Source organism: Microtus ochrogaster, chromosome 2, assembly GCF_000317375.1.
Source record: "Microtus ochrogaster isolate Prairie Vole_2 chromosome 2, MicOch1.0, whole genome shotgun sequence".
In the NCBI taxonomy this organism is placed as follows: domain Eukaryota; kingdom Metazoa; phylum Chordata; class Mammalia; order Rodentia; family Cricetidae; genus Microtus; species Microtus ochrogaster.
In genome coordinates, this window is record NC_022010.1 from 97,855,877 (window position 1) to 97,875,962 (window position 20,086).

At 47.5% G+C, this 20,086-nt stretch overlaps 1 protein-coding gene across 1 annotated transcript in view; it reads left to right on the forward strand.

Moving 5' to 3' along the window:
* Positions 1 to 20,086, forward strand: part of Hunk (hormonally up-regulated Neu-associated kinase) — a 108,569-nt gene that overhangs the window by 73,811 nt on the left and 14,672 nt on the right. Inside the window, exons 5-8 of the mRNA XM_005345342.2 lie at positions 2,910 to 3,037; positions 9,175 to 9,310; positions 13,487 to 13,649; positions 18,330 to 18,420. Of these exons, the coding sequence (XP_005345399.1) occupies positions 2,910 to 3,037; positions 9,175 to 9,310; positions 13,487 to 13,649; positions 18,330 to 18,420 (518 nt within the window). The remainder of the gene's footprint in view (positions 1 to 2,909; positions 3,038 to 9,174; positions 9,311 to 13,486; positions 13,650 to 18,329; positions 18,421 to 20,086) is intronic.

Genomic DNA, 20,086 nt, shown 5'->3' on the forward strand with positions numbered 1-20,086 from the left:
GCCGTGTTCAGGCGCTGCTGGTGTGGGAAGCCGTGTTCAGGTGCTGCTGGTGTGCAGAGGGACACACTCCAGGAAGCCGTGTTCAGGCGGTGCTGGTGTGCGGAGTGAGGGACACGCTCCGGGAGGCCGTGTTCAGGCCGTGCTGGTGTGGGAAGCCGTGTTCAGGTGGTGCTGGTGTGCAGAGGGACACACTCCAGGAAGCCGTGTTCAGGCAGTGCTGGTGTGCGGGAGTGAGGGACACACTCCGGGAGGCCATGTTCAGGCGGTGCTGGTGTGCGGAGTGAGGGACACGCTCCAGGAGGCTGTTTGCCACTGCCCTTAGCAGGAGACTCGCAGGTGCACCCCTGACACATCAAGTCCACGTTGGCCTCCTGCTTGTCAGATGGGGCTACAGTAAAGCCTTGGCTGTGGACGAGTACCTGGACTTGTTCCAGAAGCCCTGTACAGAAGGCGAAGACTGGCTTAGTGTTTGGCCACCCGTCCTCCTTCAGCCCTGCAGGGGGGGGGGGCGCCTCCAGGCCTCCGGGAACAGTTCATCTTAGAGGTAACTGTTTGGTGGTCTTCAGTAACCGTGGGAGAGGCCAGAGTTTTCCACTCGTTAAAGCCTATGTCTAAGGCCTCTTCGTAGATAGGGCATAGTTTTGAGACTTCCTAGTTTTGTTTTGTTTTTTTTTTTTCTGTCAGTGCTGAAGACTTCCTAAAAGCCAAGCATTTGGCTCTACCTAAAAAACACATCAAAGACGCAAGCCTTCACAACAGGTCTTTAAGATAAGCCGCAACCTCGGCTCTCCTCCCCTCCCCTTCCAAACTGCCTCCCTCAGCTACTCAGTTCTATCTGTCACTGGTCTGGTTTCTGAGTTTTAACTTGGTGCATCCCTTCATATGCCTACTTTGTGAAATCTATCACTTCGTTCTGACTGATAGCAGTACTGTGTGCTTGCTGCCACCCTCCCCAGCTCTCCAGTCTGAGCCTCTTTGGTTCGCGTATGTGGGAGGGTGACTCGCTGTGTAGGTAACTTGTTTGGCTGTGGAACTTTTTGTTCACCTCTCTTCATGCCCTGAGGAACATGTTGCACTGAACACACGTCAAGAAAGACTGTTGTCTGTAACTGTGCATCTGCCCTGTCTGTTTGACTCTTGGGTTATGTAATTTGTCACGTGGCCTCGTCCAGCCGACTGAAGGTGTATAAGCTCATACATAAAACACTCCCCGAAGAGGCTGCCCGGTCTCCTTAATCGAGCTTGTGTCAAAAGCAGTGTCCTCCTCTCTCTGATCTCATTTTTACTTGAACGGGTTGTGTTTATTCATGTGCTTGCCCATTGCCTGTTCCTCTCCAGCTCAAAATCCAAAATGGCACCATTGTCTGGCTGACAGAACTCCCAGTCAGAGAGAGGCATCCAGCAAGAATCTGTGGAATGAACGTGTCTGTCCCCTGACTCCGTTCTCAGTTCAGAGAGAGAACTGGGCCTCAGATTACATCTGGAATCTGAGCGTGCTTGAGGCTGCAGTGTGGGCTCCAGTACCTGTCATTATATGGCTTGCAGAATTCAGAGGCGCCTCTGTGGAATTAGGCCCGAAGGGTCTTAATTTCAATCAGTCTCATTGGCTCTGTTTTGACTGGAAGTCCTGTTGCCTTCTTTTAAAACACACACACACACACACACATACACACACACACACACACATCTGCCCCGGGTGGGTGCCTTTGAAGAGTGGAGGCCTCTCTTCCCCAGCAGGAAGCCTCATCAACATGATAGGAGCTTTATACATCAAGAGAGTAAAATCCTCCCAGAAGACTGTTCTCTGGGTTGGCTTTGGTATAAGCAGTTAAGTCTGCTCATCAATAGCTCAATCATAGCTGAGATACTGGTCCAGGGCCTGGTGGCAGACTCCCAATAATGAATCAATTGAGAGATGAGCCTGGGAAGGACTTCCCAGAGCAAAATTCAAGAGATTGGAGTGGATATCGTGGCTTCGCTTACAAGAGATAGATAGAAGACTGACTTTGGGTGTGGAGTTTTGGTTCCAAAGGGCTGAGTGCTAAGCCGGAACCCTCTTAGCCCAGAAGGGGTGCCCTGTATTATTTAATCTTGCCCCTTCTAGGTTCTACCTTGTATAGCATATCTGGAACTATTACAGGCCGGCAGGATCACTCCTAAGGCCCCTAAGAGTGTGTCCCACATGCTGCCATTTGGAATTCTCTGGTGTTGATGTCTTCTCATTACAACTTGAGTGTCCCTTGTTCAAAAATGCTTAGGGCCAGAACCATGTTTTGGTTTTGAAATCTTTGCATGTGTGTAATGAAGTATTCTGAGCATGGGACCCTAGTTAGTGTTCTGGTTTTTTTTTTTTTTTCGAGACAGGGTTTCTCTGTGGCTTTGGAGCCTGTCCTGGAACTAGCTCTGTAAACCAGGCTGGTCTCGAACTCACAGAGATCCGCCTGCCTCTGCCTCCCGAGTGCTGGGATTAAAGGTGTGCGCCACCATCGCAGGCTCTAGTTAGTGTTCTGCATAAACATTCTAGACCCAGCCTGAAGGCGATTTTAGGTAGTACCCTTGGTGCACTACCACATGAAGCCAGAGGGGGCGTTTCCTGCTTGTGGTGTCATTTCGGTAGTCAAGACATTTCTGAATTCGGGAAAATTTTAGATTTTCCAGCAGATACTCAGCTTGAATCCAGAGTGAAGACAGCGTGGTTTCTCCTCCAGAGGCAGCTCTTCCTGTTCTTGCTGATCTCTGAGGCCCTCATTACATCTTCACAGTGTTCTCACCCCAGCCTTTTGGGTGTCAGCACCTCGACCATGACATGACTGGAGGGTTCTAGAAAGACGCCTCAGCTGGCTGTGTGCTCTTTGTTTTCTGCACCCTGGGACCGCTCTGTTCTCACGCTTCGATGTGTCTCTTTTCAGAGGTGTGAACATGTACGCTATGTTGACTGGGACCCTGCCTTTCACAGTGGAGCCTTTCAGCCTGAGGGCTCTGTACCAGAAGATGGTGGACAAAGAAATGAACCCGCTCCCCACCCAGCTCTCCACAGGTAACGTGCCTGCTGCTCTGGACTCTGTCAGGTTTGGACTTCCCTTGTGGTGATTTCCTTTCCCCGTCTAAACAAGAGAGGCTGCTGGGCTTCGCGTCCCCGGAAGGCCGGGCTGTCCATTGCATGTGCATTCTCCTTTCCACTGTGTTTAGGAAGCTCTGATCCCCTCCTTCTGTCTCTGGTACAAACCGCATGCAGCAAGAAGGCCTTGCCGCCTTTGCTTGAGAAGGAGCTGCAGGCTCACACTGTGCAGCGCGGCCTCGGAAAGACTCGTTTGCTTCAGCCAGTTTACTGCAGAGAAACATTGGTTTCATTCAAGTATTGGCTCCGTGATTTGTTTTATTATGCAGGTTTTGAGGCCGTTCAAAAGCTTTCGGGCATATGTGGACTCTATTACTTCATTAGAATAAACCAGAGATGATTTTTGAGAAGTTCTCTCATACTTCAGCCCCTTCAAATTGCAGTAAAAGACTTGAATAAAGATTGGGTTTCAGACTCAGTAAATTGATAGGATTCCATCTTTTGTTTGGTTCACAATTCACAGCAAGTTCCTGGCCTGTGCTCGGCCCTGCGGGGTCATCTAATTGCTCTGTTAGAGTAAGTCTAGGACCACTGAAATGAGGCTTTCGACAAAGAAAGGCCAATTATTTAATTTCCCCTTTCCTGATACATTTTTTTTTTTTTGTTTTACCACTATTGAGTATTTTCCCCTTGGGTTTGTAAGCATCTGGGGAACTGACTTGAGATACACTCTTGTCAATGGATCCAACTTGAAATGAGTTCTTGGGCATGGTTATCCAATCCAGCTACACTTTCGCCTAGCAAGTAGATTATAATCCCTGGAGGTTGAGAGCCAGGGAGGTGTTGTGTCCTTGGGAAGAGAGGTTACAGTAGTGATTTGTGGAAGAAATAGTTCTGCACTGGGGGCCCTGCCTTGTGGAGTTAGGAAACTCACAACGTGTTGGAGTCGCCACCCAAGGCTTCTGGGCATTCAGAGGTGTTGGAGGTGCCGTAAAGCACTAGGGGAGTGTCCGTTCATCCATCCGTGTATTCATCACTTCATATCCGTTCTCTTAGTCCATGACAACCATTCACATGCTGGGTGTGTTCTAGATGCCAGAAAGAGAGCCATATGTAGCCTCTGCTCCTACAGAGCACATACATCTGTGGAGAGAGGCGAATATATATATATATACACATGTATATATGTGTATCTATACACACACACATATATGTGGATAAATAAACATGTCAGATAGCTGGTAGTGTTGGTGCTTTAAGTGAGGTGGCATCAAGACACACAGTTGCATTGCAAGAACTGCTCCCCCTCCCTGTATGGGCATTGTCTCCTCCCTCCCCCAGCTCTTAACTGCTGAGCCATCTCTCTGGCCCTCTTTCCTTACTTAACACATGATCTGTCCCCTCCACAGCCCACAAACTTTCAAGTCTTGTCTCTTGTCTTTAGGTCTTGTGTTTTGAGTGATGTCATTACAAATTGAAAATGCACGAATGTTACCTCTACCAGGAACACATATCATCTTTAGTTTGATATTCTGTCTGCCCTATTTGAAATGATTACATCAATTAAATCTTATGATTACCATTTAGATTAAATTCAAAGTTTTATTTATTAATTTATTTTTATTTTAGCAAAGTTCAGTTGGAAAAAAAAATTGCAGTGCTCCTGTCCTTGCTCATCTATGAAATGTTCCCACCACGCAGTTGGAAACCTTCAGCCTTGGGGGCCTTTCCAGCTCTCCTCCAGTTGGTTTCTGCTTTCTGCAAGTTGCCTCTTGCACAGCAGAGTTCACGAATGCCTTTCGCGGCTGAGAGAGTTTCCCAACAGTTTACTCTTTCGTCACGGCGCCATAGCAAAAGCATTTCTAATGTAGGTCCAAGCAGACACTTCCAATTAAGAGGATTTTGTCTCACAGATGCACGGAGAGAGAAGCCGAGGAAGAAACGTTGGCATTGCTGAGGGTTGGGCCCGGTTAAGGTTTCCAAGAAGGCTTTATCCATCCATTGTGAAAGGATTCTTAGCTGAGAGGTGATGAGAGGGCAGCCTCCCTCGAGGACAGGCCTCTGCTTGCGTTTGCCTGGCTGCTGTAATGTAGGGTGCCTTTGTCTGGTGCCTGCAGCCCTTGCTTTTGGCAGTGTCCAGTGCTCACGTAAGCCAGTTCAGACTCGAGAAGTCTGACTGCTCCTGAAAGAAACGGTGTTGGCCCCCCAGTGGTGCCTGCCTCCTGGTGTGTGCAGGTGATGGAGCCCCCCAACTCTCTCAGCTCGAGTATAAAGCCCAAAGGTCAGCTCTCAGGAGGCGAGGGTGGCCAGGACCATGATAGATCTCACTTTCTGGGTTAGCTGGGAATGCGTCATCCCTCTTGGCCCAAGTGACACGGATATTTTCAAGATCCAAGGACAAACTTGGAAGCACTCTGAGGATGCTCACAAAGTCTTTTCAGGACAGCGGTGTGATGACTGTGACGTCCAGAGGTGCATGACTATCAGCAGGGACGTGCACTAAAATTATGTCTGCTCATCATCAGTTTGTGGAGATTTAGAGCACTCAGTGGTGAAAATAGAACAGAAACACACATCCAGGTACCCTTAGCTCTTCTGATTAATCATTCTTCCAAGAAGCTTGGCCTGGCTGTGAATGGCTGCCAGAAACCTAGGCATGGGCATCAGAAAGATCAGAAGGCACCCCTACTCAGCCAGCCCATCCAAAGGGGTGGGCATCAGAGAGCTCAGAAGGCACCCCAACTCAGCCGCCCCACCCAAGTCAGTTCATCAAACCCACCACGTTGTCCTTGAACCATAGAGACCCCTGTTTAGTGGTGGGTTGGGGAGGTGGTTCATGAGCAAGAGGGTTTGCTCTTCAGAGTTCAGATCCCCAGATCCCACATTGGAAAGTCTTACATAGTTGTGCATAGGCCTGTAACCCACCGTTCTGGAGGACAGAGACAGGATTTGTTGGCTCTTGTTGGCCTCCAAGTTCAGTGAATGATGACAAAGCGGGACACCTTGCACCATCCTCTGGCTTCTGTCCCTTCCCTCACATGGGTGTACACAACAAACGAACAAAAACTCCAACCCCCAAAAATCCTCAGGCAACTCCTGTACTGTCGAGAGCCGAGGAGAGGGAAAACATTCAAAACAGAAACCTCTTTTTGGGTGACTTTAGAAAAATTTTATTTCGAGACTTAGCTATAAAACTGACAGTGTTGAGGCTGAAGAGATGGCTCAGCCATTAGGAGCATTTGCTGCTCTTCCAGAGGACCCACATTCAGTTCCCACCACCTACATGTGACTCACAGCCATCTGTAACTCCAGTTCCAGGGAACGCCCTCTTCTGGACCCTGTGGGTACTGTATGCACATAGTGCAGTTACATCCACGCCTACAAAACCATTCATAAAATGAAAACAAATAAATCTTTTTAAGAAGTCTGACCATGCTGATGTACCTCATGGCTCTTATGGCTTCTGAACCTTCATTTGGCTCACTATATTCTTGAAGGCAGATGGCACATCCGCTAGCTGCTCGTGCACACTTTACCTACGGATGGGGCCTAGCAAAGGGCTATTCCTCTGGAGCCGATTCTGTTCACAATTGGCCCCTCTTTTGACAGCTTCATTTCCGCCTTAGCAAAACTGCTCACAGAAGGGCCTTCATTCTTTCAAGTACGGTTTAAAATGACAACCAGGGCAGATGCAAAAGTGAATTTCCATGACCACTCCTGGATAAACAGGGTTCGATTAGAACCCTGGGGAAGAGCTCTTGAGAGAAAGAGCCATTTGGAGCTAAAGCAAATGGAGATTATATTCTGGGACTTACGATTTGATCCGGTAGATTTGGACATATAGAAAATGAAATAAAAGAAGTATTTGGTGGGGGACCTAAGAGGATGACTTAGTTGATAGAACACTTGACTTGCAAGCCTAGAACCCTGAGTTTGATTCCCGAATCCCACGAGGGTGCTGGGTGTGGTGAACACTATGGGGCATATGCTTGTTATCCCAGGGCTGGAGAGAGGGAGACAGGAAGATCCTGGCGCTAACTTGAGCTCCAAGTCAGGGAGAAGCCTTGTCTCAGAAGTGGGTGGCATTCCTTTCCCCCCTTCATTTTTAGTTAGTTCTTGGAGAATTTCATACAATGCATTTATTATATTTACCCCCTCCCTGACTTCCCCCAGATCCATGCCCAATTCCGATGTCACCTTAGGTGGTCCTCTAGCCTCTACATACATGTACATGAGAGTGTACACACCTGCTTGCGCATGTGTACTTGGGTAGATACGGACATGCTTACATACAAAGGAATAGTATTTTCTGCTTCTGAGAGGGAAGAGGATATGCCTTATGTATCCTACCCTGAGGTTGGCCTTGAACTTACTATGTAGCTGAGAGTAACCTTGAACTCCTGACCCTTCTGCCTCCACCTCCCAGGTGCTGGGATCATAGGCTTGTGCCTGACTTATATGGTATTAGGAATCTATCCCAGGACTTCAAGCTAGACAGTCACTTTGCCAGATGAGATGTATCTCAGTGCCTTGCAAGACATTTATGATAAGGTGTCATTGAACAGGAGAATGGAGTCTCAGAACTCAGGAAAACCAGGTCCCTGTGTGTGGAATCTCATTCTGTCTATGTATGAACACTCAACTCTGTCCGTGTGTGGGCTGTCTGTGTGTAGACTCTCAGTGTCTTTGTGTGAACTCTCACTATCTGTGTGTGGACCCTCACTCTGTGTGCAGACTCTCACTGGACAGTTCTGTACCTGCGACCTTCCAGAATATGGTTTTGCATGTTTTCTGGTTGTCTCTGCTATTGTGATCTTAAAGGCTACCGACATCCAGCTTCCTGCCCCTAGAGTCTGGGTAGATCACAGGTGTTCTGTAAACATTCGTTTAGTGAGAGGAGGCCCAGGGTATTAAAACAAATTGCTTGTGCTGTGGATGGAAGTAAGAGGGGCTGCGCAGATTTTATAGTTTTGCCGATGGTTTTCACATCCTTCCTTACACTTGTCTTTAGGCTGAAAATAAGAGCAAATACTATTGGCGTGCATTCTACCCAGGCATCTCCTTCCATTTAAGGGACAGCAGCAGAGGGGCACGGGTTTGCTGTGGTCTGCTTGCTAGAACCCTGTGACAAACTAGGACTTAAAGACGTAAGTTAGAGTTGGCCTAACACCTAGACCATGCAGATCTCTGCTGTCCTGTCAGCCTGATGCACGTGGCTAGGCAAGCGTGTGTCCAGGCTGAACTGGGCACTGTGTTAGAATCTCAAGAGTTTGGGGCAGGTGTGGGAGGCCGTAAAGAATAGCTTTGAAAGAAGAAGACTGGACTGTCAGTAATGCATGTGTGTTACCGATACCAGGGAGGCTGAGGTGGGGAAGATAGACGTCTGCCTGGGCTACAGAGGGCATTTGAGGACACCCTGGGCTACTTTGTGAGAGCTGATCTCAAAATAGAAAGTAGGGTAGGGCTGAGGGCATAGCTTAGTGGTGGTTCCCAGGCGTGTACGATGGCTCAGGCTGAGGGCATAGCTCAGTGGTGGTTCCCAGGCATGTATGATGGCTCAGGCTGAATCCCTGGGTCATTAAAGAATCAAAGGCATGTATGATGGCTCAGGCTTAATCCCTGGGTCATTAAACAATCAACTAACCAAGCAGCCAGAAAGCACCTCACGAGACACGGTGCCTGCGGTAAGGATCAAACTCAAAGGTCTAATTCAAACTCAATTCGTCTTCCTTCCTTCCTGATGGGTCGCTCAGTCGCCACCATGCTGTTGGGCGTCTTCTCGGTTTCTGCACTTTCATCCCCCACATGGAAATAGTTCTTGTTTGTGGCTGATCTCTGAGTGACTACAGGAGCCCACAGATTGTTCCAGGAATGCATGGTCCTGAGGGTGGGGACCGAAATCATGATCTGTGCCTTATCTAAATGAAGCCCTTCCAGAGATTGGAGGCTCAGAGGAGATAAGGAAGCAGACCCGCAGCTGCAGAGTCTACAGTGTTCAGTCCATAACATGTGTTCTTTGTTGACTGTCTCTCAGAGGAGATAAGGAAGCAGACCCTCAGCTGCAGAGTCTACAGTGTTCAGTCCATAACGTGTGTTCTTTGCTGACCGTCTCACAGGGGCCGTCAACTTCCTGCGCTCTCTCCTGGAACCAGACCCTGTGAAGAGGCCAAATATTCAACAAGCACTGGCAAACCGCTGGCTAAACGAGAACTACACTGGGAAAGTGCCCTGTAATGTCACCTATCCCAACAGGTAAGCCAGTGCTTGTGGAGGGACACCTTCTCCAGTGCGGTGGGGCCTGTCCTGTGAGCCTCCCCCAGCTCCAGACAGGAGCTGTAGTGACTGAAGTCAGTGCTGTTAACCTAAGCCTTGCCTGGCCTTGCCCACCTCTGCAGCCACTCTCCTGCAGACAGACCCGTCTCACTGGGCAAGAAGACACAGCCAGGGCTGTCCTATGTCTTTGTGCTGACTGGGTCCTGTGGAGCCTGGTTGGAGGGATGGAAGCTGAGCTCCAGGACATGCCCCCTCACCAAACCTTGCTATGATGGGTTACATATTCTCTAAGGGGCACTGTAGTTCATTTAAAGTGTCCATTTAAATGAACTGTGACCTATGTGGTGTGTGTGTGCATGTGTGTATGTGTGTGTGTGTGTGTGCCAACATTAAGCATCTGGGATCCCACAGAACTAAGCCCTTGAAATCACTTGTTAGACATGTAGTCTGCTGCTTGAGTCTTGATGTGTCTTTTAGCTCCAAGTCCCTTGCTTGAAAGTCCTGGGAATGGGTACAGATAATGTCGGATCATTTTCTTCGGCTGCCATATTGTGGGCTTGCCGTGGACGGAGGCCTTACCTTGCAGTTTTCACGAGGGCTCTGGACGGGTACACTGAGTCAGTTCACCTGGTCCGTGTCTGCTGGGGGCAGTCTACAGAGCGGAAGACCAGAACAAGAAACATCTCCGTGCGCTTTGGGACTCATTTCCCTACTCTCAAGTACTCTGAGTGAGGGATAAAGACCCTCTCTTGGCTGCTCCAGTCCATATGGAGACCACATTACTCCAGCCTTCTGGGGTAGCCCATTTCCCTTCTTTTTTAACCCTTGAGAGCACTTCACATTCTACCAAGCGTGGATGAGGATCAGATAACTACAAAGGAGCAGGGGAAGGGTATCCTCTGGAACTGTAGTTTTGAAAATCCCCCAGTCTTGGGCGAGAAGGTCTAGAAACATCGACCAAGTCTTTGGAAGCTCAAGTGCTGAGTCTCTTGAACAAGGGCTCTCACTTGGGATGGACTTGCTTAAAGTGCCTGGATGGACATCCCTGGGATCCGCGTCCAGGCTACTTGACCAAACTTGCTCTTGCCGTGGGCATCGAGGAGATGACTTGATCGAGTTACCATGCAGAACTCCAGCATTTGGCTCACGAGTGGTAATTTAGACAAAGTCCAGGGTTACCCAGGTTGTCAAGGGAACCTGGAAATAGACACTGTTTTCCAATACCTGCTCAGTCTGGGCCAGGAATGGAAACAGACACCAGAACAATTAACCCCTGTGAGCTTGCAAACAAGCTGGGGGCCCTGCCTTGTTTCTGCAGAGCAGCTCACGGGCTGCCTTCTGTAAAGAGGTGGCTCTGATGGCAGCCAAATGAGTCGTTAAACTAATGTAATCACTGCCTACCTGAGCATAACCATCTGTGTTGGGGGACACAGAAGCTGTGGAAGGCTGTGGGGCTGGCACTAGAGACACAGACAGCTACTTCTTCAGTGCCAAAGACTTACAATGTGGCTCATAGTTTTTAGCCTCCCCACAGGGACAGGAGGCAGGCTTTGGTGAGGTGAACGCAGAGTCAATTCCTTATCCTGGTTTACTAGCCAGCTTAGTTGTGTGTGTGTGTGTGTGTGTGTGTGTGTGTGTGTGTGTGTACACACGCAAGGGTGTGAGGATGTGTGGATGTGTGTGAGTTATGTGTATGCGAGTGTGATTATGTGTGTGTGTGAACGTGTGTGTGTGCGAATGTGTGAGTTGTGCGTGTGTGTGAGAGAGAGCAAGCGAGCGAGCCAGAGAAAGAGAAAACAACTAACTAGGAAATGGTAAATGTGAAAACGGCAAAGGTCTTGTTTAAAGAAAACAGCAGCTTGGTGTCTTCTGTTATCTAAGGCCTGTGGCTCATTTTGACAACAGACAAAACAGAATTCTGTTTCTAAGATAGGAGACCAGAGTTCTAATATATTGGGGGAGGTACGTGTTATTTACAGCTTTTATTTTGGAAAAGTGTTAGTTTTTGAGACAAAAAAATATCTATTTCTGGTTTTTCTGGTTTTACCAGCCCTTAAATAAAAAAGAAATATACAGCCAAAGACACACACTATATATATATATGTAAAATCTATTTTCTAGTTTCCCGATACTGCTGTCTCTTGGTTTAATTAGTTTAGATATTGTCAGTGTTACTTTCCCTTTGGGAAAGTAAGGAAAAGTTTCACAATATTCTGCACGACTTTCTCCTGTGAAGCCATTCGGCCTCTAAGCTGATCTCCAAAGGGTAGGATGGAACAATGTTGTAAGAAATATTTTACAGTAAACACTCATCCCAGCTGGCCAGCAGGTGTTGGCTGGGTGCCTGGCCACTCTTCCTGGTGTGGACAGAAGGCCTTCCTTCCTCTTCCTGTCTCCCTGTGGGACCTGGACAGCCCACACCCATAGTCAATTCTGTTAATGGGCCAGAATGAAACCAAAATAGTGTCAAAGCAATTTAATGTGAATTTTCTTAGCTCAAATTATAATTCGTTACATGATCCGGGCTAGCCTGACGCTCACTGTACAGCCCAGGTAAGCTAGAAGCTTACAGTGAACCTGCTGTGTTCCTCCTGGGCACTGGTGTTGTAGGTAGGAGCCACCACATTTGGTGGTTATCATTCTCTTTACCAGCCAAAAACTGTGAAGATTCAATAACAGATGTATTAGAACCAAATGTATTCATTACCAGAAAAGGTTCAAGATTACATGACTCTCAGTCAAAACCCTACATTATGGGGGAGTCTCCTGGTTCTCAAGACAACAGCTACAGAGCACTGAGATGGAGCGCTACCCCCGCTAACATCCCTCTTACCTCCATCCCTCCCTCTCTTCTCGCTGGGGTGGCACACCGCACCTTCCCACATACTATGAGGCAGCACACAGGAGTGGGGTCATCCCTACACGGCCATGATTTGCCGGCATGCGTGAGGGGCCTAGGTTTGCTCTCACTGGAGACACTAGGAGTTTTCACACAACTGTGCCTCATGTGTTCATTTTTTTTTACATCTTCTGTTTAACACAGCTTGGAATTCTTCTGCCCAAGTCTTTCCAGTAACTGGGGTGACAAGCCTGTGCCACCAGGTCTGGCTGTCCTTTGGTTTTAAGGGCATACACTGAAGTATTTAGAATGACATGGCATGCTGCCTACAGTTTAAAATATTTTAGCAGCAACAGTAACAACGGAAAATGGAGGAAGTGTGGCAAAGTACACTCACACTTCCAAGTGATGGTGCACACATACTAATCACAGGTGTTGCCCTGTATTGGTGGGGTAGTTCTTGTGAGTCTCCCCCCAAAAGATACTAAAACTCTATAGACACCAGGTGTAGTGATGCGCACACCTTTAATCCCAGCACTCGGGAGGCAGAGGCCGGCAGATCTCTGTGAGTTCAAGGCCAGCCTGGTCTACAGGGTTATAAGGTGAGCTGCTTTCAAATACCCCATCCAAAAATCTATAGACACTTGAGTCTCCTATATGAAATGGTATAGTTTGCACATAAACCACACAATTCTTCCATGCATTTTATATCACCCTTGGATGATTTATAATAGTTGTTATATTATATTGCTTAGGGAATAATGCCAGTTAAAAAAAACATTTATTTTTAGTATGGTTGTAGTTATTTTTCCCCTGAAATGTTTTAAGATTAATTGAATCCTATGGATGGAAAACCCACAGATATATAAGGAACATTATATAGTAAACCCACCACCTTTCTATATACATGAAAAATTTAAAAATAAAAAGCCCACTGGGATTGGAGATGTAGCTCAGTTGAGGCAGTGTCTGCCTGGTGTGAACTAAGTCCTGGGTTCTGTCTCAGTAGCACATGAAACAGGCATGGCATGTGTGTCTCCAATCCCAGCCCTCAGGAGGTTGTCGCTGGAGGATCTGATATTCAAGGTCATTTCTCAGCTGCTCCGAGAGTCTGAGCTAGCCTGGGCTGCACGGGACCCTGTCTCAAAAAAAAAAATCAAGTAAATGAGTGAGTGAGTGAGTGAGTGAGTGAGTGAGTGAGTGAGTGAGGGCCCAGTTGTCCCTGGGCCCTGTGTGGGCCCCTTCCGTCCGCCATGTTTGTGAGCCGCTCTGTGAAGGTGGAGAGGTGACTGGTTTTCGGTGTCTGCCCCTCACAGGATTTCTCTGGAAGACCTGAGCCCCAGCGTGGTGCTGCACATGACTGAGAAGCTGGGCTATAAGAACAGCGATGTCATCAACACGGTGCTCTCCAACCGCGCCTGCCACATCTTGGCCATCTACTTCCTGTTAAACAAGAAACTCGAGCGCTATTTGTCAGGGGTAAGTGGGACCCGAGAGGAGCCTCTTCTGGCTAGGGTTACGCAGATACTGACACTTTATCCATGCTGTTATTTTAGCCTAAAACGTGAGGCCGAGTCTCTTGAAGGTGGCAAACACCGTTTCTTAGATGGTGCTCCTGGTCAGAGATGTGTTCTAGAGGTTCTCCCGTAACAGCCCTGGCAGACCACTGAGGGCCTTCAGCATTGTCTGTCTTCTGTTCTCAGCTGTCTGTTTTTCTGTCACCTCTTAGCTCTTTGGGTTCTCGGCTTTAGAGGAACGGGAGCCTTCAGTGCTCTTAAAAGTTGTGGAGCTGTACCTGGATCTATAAAGCTGGCTAGGAAAAGCCACTGGGAGGCCCTCTCTCGGATGGTTTGTGTCTACAGGATTCAACCAACCATAGTTCAAAAATATTAAGAAGAATATTATATTAGTGCTGAACATGTACAACTTTCTTCTTCTTATTCCTTAAATAATAGTTGCGTGGCATTTTTGTTGTATTAGGTATTGTGAGTAATCCAAAGATTTAAAGTGTATGGAAGATATGTATAGTTTATATACAAATATTGTATGGTTTTCTATAAATGACTTACCCCAAAATTGGAATTTGTAGGGGGCCCTGGAACCAGGTGCCAAGAGAAAAAAATGATTAGGGTTTCTTCTCCCCAAAATGAGAACACAATGTGCTTCACTGGGTTGACTCCAGCAGCTTCCCACAGGCCAGATATTAGAGAATTCAAGTGACAGGGTAGAGCTGGCTCAACAGTTAGAGCACTGTTGCTCTTGCAGGGGACCTGGGTTCCATTCCCAGCACCTACAAGGTGGCTCACAAGCGTCTGTAACTCCAACACCCTTTTCTGGACTCCTCTGACACAAAGCACACACATGATACATGTACATGTAGGCAAAACACACACACACACACACATAAATTAGTAAAAGAAAGACCAAATATGCCTAGTGCCATGGTGGAGTACTGTTGGGATACCCACTTTACCAGTAGTACCCTGATAGTGTGATATCTTTATCATCTTGGCATGGTAGTTCATATGTTAGTCACCTCCAAATGGACAATCTCTTGAAAAGCATTCTGTAAGGCAGTGTATAGATTCTATGCAAACAGTTCCACATTAATGCAAAAAAGTAGGTGCAGTGCTGACCGGCTCTGACGGGAAGTCAACCAGATAACCTCATCTGAGAAGCCCATCTGAGATTTGGTCAAACACCCACTCTCTTAAAAGTGACCCTGACCCTGTGTATATTGCACCATGAGATCTGGTGGTATGCTTCTGTTAGGAAGGCAGAGCCTAGGCGGTAAGATCAGACTTCTAGATATAGTTCGATACTGTTTAAAGTCACGCAATAATCTAATGTGTCACAAAACCCCACCAACCTATCAGTTTAGAAACATTTTTAAGTTTCTATCTTAGAGCAGAAGATGAAATTTACCTGCAGCTGGAGAAATGGGTCCCCTTGACAGAGTAGAAATGACCAAAATAATGTCCGTGGGGTGTGATGTCCGTGGGGTGTGATGGTCCTGTTGAAGCTCCTGTAAGTAGGCAGGCTGAGAGGCAACTAGATAACACGTCTGAAGAAGCTTGACCCGAGGTTGGCCAAACATCTGGACGGACGTGCAGGTGTTCCCAGGCTGAGTCAGCATATAATTTGGTTCCAGGAAAATTTAACCTGTGTATGTGTGTGTGTGTATGTGTGTGTGTATGTGTGTGTATGTGTGTGTATGTGTGTGTGTGTGTGTACATGCGCACATGCATGCATGTGGCGAAAGAAAAGACATGTGAAGGTAACACTAAAATGATTTCCCAAAGAAGAAAAATCATCATAAGTAAGTAAACGTTTTGTCTGGAGTTCTGAGGCTGTGAGTCGGTCCCTCTGCGGACGTCAGTCAGTCATAGGTCCTTAGGTGACACATTGTCTTATTCTGGTGCAGTGATAAAAGATTCTGAACAAAAGCAACTTGGGGAGGAAGAGGTTTGGTTGGTTTCTACTCCCAAGTCACAGCCCATCATGGAGGGCAGTCAGGGTGAGGACTGGAGGCGGGGACGAGTGAGGAATGCTCCTAGTGGCTTCTTGTCTAGCTTGCTGGCTTTCTTACAGAGCCCAAAACCACCCGCCCGGGGAGGGTACCGCCCACAGTGTGCTGGGCCCTCTGCCAATTGATAATCAAGACAGTCCCTCACAGACATTCCCACAGACCAGCCTGGTACACACAGCTACTCGGCTGACACTCTTTCTTCTAGGTCCTTCTAGGCTTTGCCAAGTTGAAAGTTAGCACTTAGTAACATAGGAAGACAGGGTCTGCAATTGCAATCAAGCTTAAATATGTAATATCAATATGTAATATATTAATATATTATATATGTATATATGTAATATATATTAACCAATATGTAATATATATAATATATTGCTACACACACACACACACACACACACACACACACACACACATATGTATATGTCTGTCTTCTATAACAAAATAGCCAAGGGGTTGGACACTCACTTTAAAAACAGGTTTGTTTGAGCCTTAGATTTGGCAAGTGAAAGTCAAGATCATGCCCTAGCCTCTAAGGAGCGTCTCCATTCTGTCACAACTTGCCCAAGAAGGGAAATAACTTTAGGCAAAGGGCCAAGCGAGTATGGTGCCCGCTTTTCAACAGCACTTTCTTGGTAACTGATGTGCTGGATATGATAAATACCAATCCCTTCTATGAATGATGCCCCGATGACCTAATTATCTTCTGCCCGTCCCCTTTGTCATAAAGGCCTACCACTTCTTAACACTGTCACCTGAGGAACCAAGCTTCCAGCAGGTGAACTTCCGGGGCCCCCAGGCAAACCCTAGTGGTGTAGTCTGTTATTTCATAAGTGGTAAGAAAGGAGGAGCAAGACGGCCTCCATGTCACACCATGACTCTCCGCTCTCAGCAGAAGTCCCTGAGAGTCGGGTGGGAGTTGAGGCTGTTTTTCAATTTTCTTCTGCAAGAGACCTCATCTCCAAGTCTCTTTCTTATCGCATCCTTTAAATTCCTACTTTGCTGTATATTTTATGATGTAGATGATGTATGAGTGCCGCGGTACATGATGAATTATAAATATGAGTAGTCTTGTAGACGCCTCTGTGCAATGTTTTCATTCGGGCTCCAGGTGATAGCACGTGGAGATCATGCCAGAGGCGAAAAGCTAATCTTTCAAATGGCTCCCAGATCAGAGGAGGATGCACACACGCACGCAGGTTTTCAGGTGATGAATGTTGCTCGGGATCTTAGCGTGCCTTGATGGAGCTGACATGTAGGGACATCTTAGTTTCATACATTACTGAACGAAGTTGCCACATGGTGGTCTAGATCAGTGTGTTTTCCAAAGTTAGATGAAAGGCTGCTTGTCCCGAAAGCAGTGTCCTATGGCTGCTTCTGCTTTTATACCCAACAGGTTTGATCAATCACAATCTCTCGATACTGTGCCGTAGCTCATGTCAAGCAAGAGGGACATTGTGTCGGAAACTCTTAGCCTGTGCCTTGCTTTCCCCGGGCTCCTTGCCTTCTGCTGTCATTATTTCCTCTCTTCAACTTTGTCTAGCATCAGTTTTGAGTGCTATAAAGCTGAGCACAGCAATGTCCCGCGGAAAGCATCCCGAGAAACACAGACCTGCAGATCTCACTGGAGAAGCATTTGACTTTATTGAGCAATGACACTTAACTCTTCAATCGTAAGACGTACCTGGACCGAGAATCCAAGCTCTAGGCAAGACGAGTGAACTGATCTCTGCTCAGGACTGCAGCTGGTCTGCTCTGTGATAGCCAGATGTGTGTGATAGCCAGATGTGTGTGATAGCCAGATGTGTGTGATAGCCAGATGTGTGTGATAGCCAGATGTGGCTCATCTAATTGCCCTGTAGGCACTGTTGGTCATCTTTGATCATTAACAACCCGTGTGGGATTTTGAAATCAGTGAACTAGAATGCCTGTCTCCCCTTGTTTGTCATTTCTTCCTTTCTCTTCCATTGTCTTATTTTTTAGAATCAAGAGCTATTGTAAGCCATGTCCTTTACTGGCTTCCACTGTGACTTGCTGTAGCCTTCCTTTGGGTGTTGTGTTTTCATGCTGCTTTTGTTGGTTTGAGACTGGCTCTCCTGTTCTAGGCTAGCCTCAAACTTTCTATGTAGTCAGAGATGGCCTTGAACCCCTGTCGCTCAGCACCTGCTTCCCAAGCCTTGGGGTTACAGGTGTTTGCCGCCATGCCGGGTTTTTAGTGCTGTAGATGGAACAGAGCTCACGAGTGCTGGGTAAGCGCTCCACCAACTGAACTGTGTTCCGCGCCTGTTTACTATAAGCAAGTGAGCGTGCCGCCTCCTACCCAGTGTGGTTAGTAGATCGTGCTTCCAGCTTAACTGTTTGGTTTCTGTTTCTCCTCCTACAGCAAACACCGGGCAGATGGAGGAACTCAGATTAAGTAGAGAGCAGAGACTGGCCCAGGGCTGCCTAACTCTGGGCCCTGGACTCCCCTCGTTCTCAGTGCTGGCATGAGATGCTGCCCTGCAGCTTGCTGTGTGCCAGCCATTCTTTGACTTTCTCTTAGCCAAGCACTGGTTGGAAAATTCAGGACTGTGTCATGGATGTTTCTGTTTGCCAAGACTTAAGCTACATTTTATTTCTTTCTTCGGTAGAAATCTGACATCCAAGATGGCATCTGCTACAAGACCCAGCTCTACCAGATAGAGAAGTGCAGAGCCAGCAAGGAGCCCTACGAGGTGAGTGGTCCTGTAGGGCTCTCAGTCCATTTTAGGGCAGGCTGGAATGAAAACCAGGCGCCATAACCCAGAAATACCAAAGGACAAACACCTTTACAGTTACAGCAGAGCCAACACTGCTCAGTCTCCAAGCCACAAGGCCTATGTGCCACACATCCCTGGGACATTTAAACACCTGTGTGCTCAGTCCGTACCACACACCAGTGACATCCAGTCTCGGGAGGCAAGACTCTGTGTCTTTGTTTTTGTTTCCCAGTCTGTTCAGTGAGATTTGTTAAATGCCTTTTATTTTTCAATTTACATTTTATATATTAGTTATAAATGCTATTACTTTACATAAGAGCATGTCATACAAGTACATAAATATATTCCCCCTCCCTCCCCTCTTTTCCTTTCCCCTTCTTCCTTCCTCCCTCTCTCATCTTCCTCTCTGTCCCTCCCTCCTTCCTCCTTCCCCCTCTTCCTTCCTCCCTTCTCCCCACCCCCACTCTAGAATTAGTCCTTTATTGTCTTAGTTAGCTCTGTTTCTACTTTCATGGCATATACGTATGTGATTTTGTGTATCTATAAGGTCTCGGAACCACACATGAGAGGAAAATGCTATTTGTCTTCTGGGGCTGGCTAAATTCACTTAATGTGATTTTCCCCAATCTCATCCATTTTCCTGCAAAGAACATGACTTTGTTATTCTTTATTGCTGAAACCACAAAACAACCAAACCCTTGGTGTATGTCGCACATGGACCACATGTTCCTCACCCATCCTCCAGCTGCGGGACAGCAGGGTCTGTTCCATGGCTTGGCCACCGTGAGTAGAGCCGCAGTAACTGTGGGTGCACGAGGTTCCCGTTCTCTCTAGGGCAGCTGCCCTCCAGCGTTCTACATGCAGCGTTGGTCCCAGCACTTTCTCAGTTATTTAAGGGGATCAGCTGATGAGCACATGACTTCCCTTGTGGACCGTGAGTCCCACAAGAACAAGGAGCATCCGAGAGCCTGCGTGGTCCCTGGTATGGTGGAAGTGCCATGTCATACCAGTAAATACTTGCTAAGTGGTCAGATGAAATGGACCTTGTCCTTGTCAGAAACTGGACTGAATCGAGGCTAGCAATGCCTTTTCTTCTTGTCTGCTCTCTCACTCCCAGCCTTCCTAGCTGTATCCGTAAGTGCCAGCACCCTGACGGGAAGAGTCCCGTCTCTCCTTCAGACTCCCTTCCTCTGACAGTTATTTCCACTTGGCCAGAGAACACACGCGGACGTTTTAAACATTTGCTGAAATATTGAACAGCTAGGATTTACATAGGCGCACTAACGGGCAACCTGCATTTCGGTTCCCTGTGATCCATTTGTTTCTCCAGTGTGCATTTCTTCTGCTAATTGAATTACAGGCTCTTACTAGATTGCCCAACTTGTCTCTGTCAGAACCCAGAGAGTGGAGTGGGGCTGCGTAGGAAAAGTTCTCGGAAGGTCTTAGATGGCCCAGGCTTCACTGGTGCAGCTGCGGGGAGGCCCCAGTTTCACTTCAGTTGCCGTGGGCAGACATGAGAAGGGAGGGAAAGACAATGCAGGGGTGAGAATGAGGGGAACATAATGCAGGGGTGAGGGTGAGAAGGGAGGGGAACACAATGCAGGGGTGAGGGTGAGAAGGGAGGGGAACACAATGCAGGGGTGAGGGTG